Source organism: Cicer arietinum, chromosome 4 (assembly GCF_000331145.2).
Source record: "Cicer arietinum cultivar CDC Frontier isolate Library 1 chromosome 4, Cicar.CDCFrontier_v2.0, whole genome shotgun sequence".
Classification (NCBI taxonomy): domain Eukaryota; kingdom Viridiplantae; phylum Streptophyta; class Magnoliopsida; order Fabales; family Fabaceae; genus Cicer; species Cicer arietinum.
The window spans coordinates 45,665,154-45,673,148 of NC_021163.2; the positions used below are offsets into that span (position 1 = coordinate 45,665,154).

Below are 7,995 nucleotides of genomic sequence, written 5' to 3' on the forward strand. Positions count from 1 at the left end.
GTGTAGCCATCTTCCACTAAGTCCCAAAGTTTAAAATCTTGTGAGATAAAGAAACTCCTTAGTATGTACTTCTAGTACTCAAATCTTTCACCATCAAACAAAGACGGCATGTTGATGTTTCCTCCATCAACTTCTTCACAAAATTCATACATTGTTGAATCCTTAGATCTTTGTTCAAACCCTGTAAAGTGCTAATTTTTGAAATCAGACTATGATACCAATTGAATGTGCATACACGAGAATGAGAGTTGAATTTTGTTTGACTGAGTTGGATTATTTTTGCTAATTTAATTAAAAATGGTTCTGGTTTGGTGACTTGTTTAGAATAAAAGTAGTAGCAATCGGGTTAAGTGATCAATGGTAGAAGTAAAACAAGAATTGAAGAATTAAAGTGACATAAAAATTTATATTGGCTCACCACCAACGTGGTAGCTACGTTCGGTTTCCTCAATCATAAAGATTTAATCCACTAATTCAAAAGTTGAATTACGCACCAGTTCACCCAACAAGCCAGTCTTCTCAAATCAACCTGACACCTACAAAAAAATTTAGTAACACAAACACCTTGAGTTTTATAAGTCAAGTCTTCTAAACATAACTTGAAAACCTATGGATTGCTTGAGGAACACGAAAGCCACTATTGGGTTGGGTTACAAGAGTTTGGAACAACTTGGTTTGCTTCTAACAAACTGATTGTAACTATAACACTTTCACTAGAAAACACTTAGGAAATTAACCTTATTAACCTTAGGAAATTAACCTTATTAACCTTACTAACCTTATTTGTGGGCAAGTGTTTCTCTAGACATTAATCTTATTAACTCTAATGACTTAGGAAATTTTTTTCTTGTCAGTTCTTTTGTATTATTCTTCAACCTTGAGTATCTTTTTATAGAATAGGTAAGGGTTTCTCTTTTGTCCTTGCAAATATTAAATTATATCTTTGCAAATAATAAATGTATCTTCTTGGCAGTGTTTCTTCTTGTAAATAATTCATATCTTTTAGTAGATAAATCTTGACCAAATCTTCTTGTAGATAAATTTTGATCAAATCTTCCTATAAATAATTCATATTTTCTTGTGATTAATCATGATCAAGTCTTGTTGTAAATAATTCATATCTTCTTGTTGATAAGATCTTGATCATATCTTCTTCAAATCTTGACCATATCTTCTTTTTGACTTGGTCAAAGATTTTATTCAATTATAAATCTGAATCAAATCTTATTTTAGATTGTCTTCCAAAAGATGAATCTTCTTTCAAACTCTTGCTTGATTTGAGTTGGAATGGATTCAGGTTGTTCTTGGATCTTCACAAGTTTTTTATTCGGCTAAGTCTTTTTTTCATACTTAATTCTTTCAATTCCAATTGTTGACTTTCCATCAAAGGCATTGACTTTCTTGTTGGAGTGAGATGTTGTGTTTCTTGAATAATGATAGTCAGAGGCTGAATTGCATGACTTAGAAATAGTGGCATTGGAAAAATCACGTTGTTGAAACTTCCGAGTTAGTGCAACATTAACGGTTGTACGTTAGATGCAATATTTGGAGTGTATTGCACCATTTTGATTAGCAGATTGTAAGCTTTGAATTTATTATTTGAACAATATAATTAGAGTAATTATACCTTGATATGAACTCTTCAGAGGCATTTTGAGTTTGTGCACATCACATACATGCAAGGGTTTCATAAACATGCTTCAAATTCAGTCTTTAGACTCAGTTTCAAGTCATTCTTTAGATGCAATCTTCAGATTCAATTATCATACCCAATCTTCAAACTCAAACATCAAACCCAGACTTCAGACCTAGACATTATAGGCAATCTTCATAACCTTCAGAGTCGCATTACTTTTAGAGGAAAACGTGTATACTTTGTGTTCCTCTAATCTCATCTTCTGGTTTCCTCTAGTCGCTTCCTCTAGTTGCTTCCTCTAGTACCTTCTTCAGATTTTCTTCTTCCAATTTTTGTATACTTAATGAAGCCATTAATCCAAATTTATTATTCTCATAAAAAAACTTTTGTTAACATCAAAATTATAAATGAAAAACCAATTTGATTCCAACATGATGTACGACGATGCTCAATGAAGTACTAATTTGTACGACGACTCATACTTATCACACAAAGATATAAAACAAAGAGCTCAAGGTTTGATTTTTCTTCCATTGCATAATGAGACCTACTTCTTGCACACAAATGGTTAAAAAAATTAGGCTTTCAGACAAACCCTTGGTTCACACAACAAAAAGTGATGATTTTGTAGTTTTTTCTAATTCGCTATAGTTATATATTTATATTTCTCGTATTTTAAACATCAAATATTAAATTTAAACATACTTAAAGGTAAATATTAACTAAATTTAAAAAAAAACATATTTTAATTGTTTAAAAAAACTTATATTATTTTTTGTAATTGAATTTCTAAAAATATATTTTTATTAGGATAAACATATAAAATAACTTATATTATTGTAAAAATTTCTCACGAATAATCTTTAAATTGTTAAAAGACAAAATCAAATTTTTAATAATATGTAACACGCTGCACGGACTCACAATAACACATGTCAATCATGTGTACTATAAATATTAAGCAAATCGTTTTTTAATTATTTTTTTCTTCCTTATCCTTAATTATAGAACATTCTTGCACGTACTTTCAAATCAGCCAAACAATGGAAACTGCATGGAGTGCAACACAGCTAAAAGAATTAGATACACAAAATCTTGTGAGGGAAGAAAAAGTTTGTGAAAAAAGTGATGGACCCACACGCCAACAACAAATAATGAATTGTGTATACCCAACAAACACCCACCCGATGACATTCACACACTCACTCACATGGCCTCCAACCCAACAAACACAATGCCTTGCGTTCATTAAGGAGCATTGAGAGGAAATTCATCTCAATCCATCCAATGCTAACAACTTTCAATTTCTCTTTATTCTTCTTCCTTTTTACACATGGTTGACTATTTTCCCTCATCTATCTGTATTAAATTCTATCAATATTATGTAATAAAAATAATAATATAATTTTTATGGTTATTTAAAATAGATTCTTTTAGGCAATTTAAAATAGGTTTAGTTATTTGATTAATAAAGAAGGATAATATTGTAAATAATTTAATTTAAGTGAATGACAAAACTGAAAAAGAAAAATATTATATCAAAAGTATCTCATACATTCATAACTCAAATTAGTTATTTGTTCATTCATTTATGTATAAATATAAATGCTTTTATTTATTCGATGTGCGTTTTCTCAAGTAATTTTGTTTTGAAATATCTTTCAAGTAACTATTATTAATTACTTTTATTAATTTAAAATTATTAAATATTATTTATTCGTTGATGATTCTTTCTTTAAATAATTTTTTAGTATAATCAATTAAATATATAAGCAAGAATGCCAAATTATACATCTGTTTGAGCACAATTTATTTAAAAAGGACCAACTAGTTTGAAATGCAACTTAATTGTGAACATTAAATATGTGATGGAACATATATCAATATTTATTATATGCTACTTTTTTATCTTTTGGCAGAATAATCATTAGTATTGTCATACAACTTCTTTTTAATAATTATAACTTAGCCGAAAAGCACCGTTTTGGATTTGACTTTGAAGTAGGGAGTCTATTTTAATTTTATGTTAAAAAAAAAATTTATTTTGACGAATCATAATAATAATTAATTAAAGACTCGTGTATTTGTGTTTTTCTATTTTCTTAATTTGAGATGTGATTCCACGGAAAATTATTTTATTTTTTAAAAGTACCGCAGATGTTATATTTTTTATATGTGACTTAGTAAAAAAATATAAATTAATTCTCAAATAATCAAAATAGTTCTTGAAATATATAATTTATTATTGTAAAAGTCATTAAAATATACAATTTACTGTCAAAATAGTACATGACTATTATAAAATTAGAGAATAAATTGATTGATAGTTTGATAATTCGATTATTAAATTGAGTTTTTTCGTTGAGTTAAGGACTAAAATGGTAATATTATATACTTTCAGGGAGTAAAATAGTTGATTATCTGTAGTTTTTTTATATATATTTAGTGTATTATAATTGTTTTGATTTTTATGTATACACTAAAAAGACACTAATTTAGATAATTTTTTAATGACAAATATTTATCTCATATATGATTTTAATAATAAATTATAATTAATATATTATAATTATTCTCAGTTTTACATAGAAGATATAAAAAAAATCAAATATGTGTCATTTGTTACGTGTTTTTGTTATATTTATCAGTTATAAATATATATCATGTATTTTTTTATGTATCAATGATAAATAAGTGTTCCGTAGTTTTTTAAAAAATTGATTGATGACAAATATATGTCATTTTTTTTTTATGTATCAATAACAAATATTTATTCCATATTTTTTTTAATATTTATCAATGAAAAAATATTTATCGCAAACTTTTTTGTATATTAGGGACAAGTATTTACCCTGTATTAATTTATATTTATCAATAATAAATATTTATTATGTGTTGTTTTTTTTAATATTTATCAGTAACAAATATTTGTTCCATATTTTTTTTATATTTTATCGATGATAAATATTTATTCCGTATTTTTTTTATATTTATTACTGAGAAATATTTGTTATATGCAGTTTTTGTGTATGAGTGACATATATTTTTTCTGTATTTTTTAATAATTATTAATGACAAATAAGGGCCAAGTATTTTTTACCCATAAAAAAATCTAATTTGCCTTGTGTTTAATTATATTTTATCGGTGATAAAAATTTATCCCGTATTTTTTTATATTTATCGTGACAAATATTTATCATGAGTTAGTTTATATTTATCAATTATAAATATATATATCATATTTATTTATATTTATATGTGATTTATATTTATCCTGTATATTTTTGTTTTATATTTATCATTGACAAAAATATCTCTCGTATTTTTGTATATATCAAACCAAAATATTTGTATCATTCCTTTATATTGATGTATGAAAAATTATATTTAATGTGTTATAATTGCTCTCATTTTCTTTAATAAATATTTTTTCGTGTGTTTTTTAATATTTTACGATGATAAGTATTTGTCCAGTATATTTTTATTTTATCGGCTATAAATATTTGTCTTGTATTTTTTTTTTATTATTTATCAATGACAAATATTTATTCAATATTGTTTTTATATATCAATTACAAATATAATTTTTTGTGATTTTTTAATATTTATAAGTGAAAAATATGTGTCCCGTACTTTTATTTATTAATTAAAATATTTGTCTTGTGTATTTTTATATTTATCAGTAAAAATATTTATTTCATATTTTTTATATTTATTAGTGACAAATATGTATCTCTTATTTTTTTATGTAACAATAACATATAACTGTCTCATATTTATTTAATTAATTGGTAATAAATATTTATCCTGTTTGTTTGATTTTGTTAAAGTTTACTATATGTGCCTGCATTTTTTATGTATTAATAAAAAAATATTTGTCATGTACTTTTTATAAGTGGTTAATATTTTTTGTATGATTTTTATATTTATCTGTAAAAAGTAATTATCTCTAATTTTATATTTATTATTAATAAATCTATAATTCAATTTATATGAAAAAAAGTGAGTCTCGTATTTTTGATATTTATCATATATAAATATTTATATTATTTTTTTTATATTTTTCAGTGATAAATATTTATCCTGTATTTTTTAAAAAAATTTGTCACTAAAAAGTATGTGTCCTACATTTTTTTTGTATCAATTAAAAGTATGTGTCCTGTGTTTTTTCTTCATATTTCTCATTGATAAATTTGCATCCCCTATTTTATATATATATTATAAATGAAAAACATTTATTTCATATATTTTTATATTTATGTTGCAATTATCAGTGATAAGGAGATAAAGAAAGAATAAAATGAGAGTAATAATATATAAAAAGGAAGTGAATTTAATTTGAAATGAGAAAATATTATGAAACTTTTGTAAATCTAAAAGTGAAGGAGTGAAAAAGGAATCTACATTTATAAATAGATGAAGAACAAACAGATACATTGAATAATAGAGTAAATAAATGATACATCACTTAATAGCTAGCTAGTATGTTCAAACAAAAAATACATTAAAAATTGAAAGTAAATAGAATATACATTAAGTAATAGTTAGTATGTTAGATAAAAAAATATTTTAAACTAAAATATTCTAAATTTTAATTAGGCGTTAAAGATAAAATAAAAATAGTTATATAATATCATATTTATCTTTATTTTCTATATATATTAATTAGATTTTATAGCATCAAAATCCAATAAAACTTTGGATCTGACTAAGTGACTATAAAATTAAGAGTCATTATCAATAATATATTTAACACTTTCCTAACCCAATTTTAAAAGGTTAATACTAAAAAGTACGAAGCATCCTGCATTTAAGCTACATGACTTGTGACATCTGTCAAAACATGGTTTAATATTTTTGTTGTTGTTAAATAATTTTGTAAAAGTTTTTGTTAAATAATAGACTGCCGTCAAAAAAACAAGTCAAAAGTTACTATTTTTTAGATATAACTTAAAATTAGAAGAAATTTTAAGAAAAAAATTAACACAATAAAAATATCGTGTAAGATAAAATTTAAATAAATAAGCAAAAAATAAACCAAATTTAAAAATCTATGTGATTTAATAAAAGAAAATCTATACGAAAATAGGTCAATCTAAACTAGAGTAACATAGAAAATGAAAAGGAATTTTGCTTGCTGAGTGATTGGTGGGTATGTTATTGGATGGGAGCCGTCGGTCGATCATTACCATCTTGCTCCAAATTGCAAACTAGGTTTTTCAAAATAAAATAAAATAAATAAGTTACTGTTGCAGAAAATGAAAGAAAAGAATAAAAAGTGCAGAAGAGTGACCTTACTGGTTGATGGTGGTCATATCAGTTTAGTGCCACTATGCTAACTGAACACAGTTCACAATGCGGTCTCTATCCTCTTTTCAGTCTTTGATGTATAAACTACTTAATTTTTTTTTAGGAGTGATGTATAATATACTAATAAATAATAATAATTATATATAATTATTTTATCAATTAAATAGCATTTTATTTTTTATTTTTTTTCAATTAGTCATTTATTTTAATTTTAGATGATAATTTAATTTTTTATGTTTTAAAATGTCAATAATGTTATTTTTTTTTTTACAAAAATTTAAAAAATTTATTAAATTTTTTGAACAAAACCCATAAAATTAATTATCATCTTCAATATAATGCAAATTTAATCAAATACATAATTTTAATTTTTAAATAAACTCATATTTTTCATTCTTTATGTGATGAATTTGATGTTGTTGGAGATGAAAATATGAGTTTATTTGAATATTTGAGCTATGCATTTGATGAAATTTACTTTATATTGAAGATAATAATTAATTTTATCGATTTTGTTTGAAAAACTTGATGAATTTTTGTAAAAAAAATAATAACATTATTGACATTTTAAAACATAAAAGATCAAATTGTCACTTAAAATTAAAATAAATGAACAAATCAAAAAATAAAATAAAATAAAAGACTAAAACATTAACTGAAACTAACTTAAGGGATCGTGAGTGCTATTTAGCTTATTTTATCCTTTATAAAGTGTTATTTAAACTCCACGATTTTCTATTTTCAATTGAAGTATCATCTTTTTATTTAAATTTAATTTTAAAAAGAAAACTATAAGCATATGTTTTTATCACTTTTCATATATATATATATATATATATATATATATATATTAAAATAATTAAAAATAAACAATATATTCAATGTGATAATTATATAGTAATATATAAATATTTTAAGTTGTCCTTTACATGATGTTTTAAGTTAAACAGTATTTTCTTATAAAAAACAGGTACTAAAGAAAAATGAAGCTCAACGTGTAATGTTGTGTCGGTCTCGGCTATTTTAAAGTTAAAATACATAGGAGTGTA

The 7,995-nt window shown here is 23.7% G+C and overlaps 1 protein-coding gene across 1 annotated transcript in view; it reads right to left on the reverse strand.

Annotated features, from left to right (window-relative positions):
* The window catches only part of LOC140920081 (uncharacterized), an 889-nt gene extending 737 nt beyond the window's left edge, over positions 1–152 (reverse strand). Inside the window, exon 1 of the mRNA XM_073367393.1 lies at positions 79–152. Within this exon, the coding sequence (XP_073223494.1) occupies positions 79–152 (74 nt within the window). The remainder of the gene's footprint in view (positions 1–78) is intronic.
* Between the last annotated feature and the right edge of the window lie 7,843 nt (positions 153–7,995).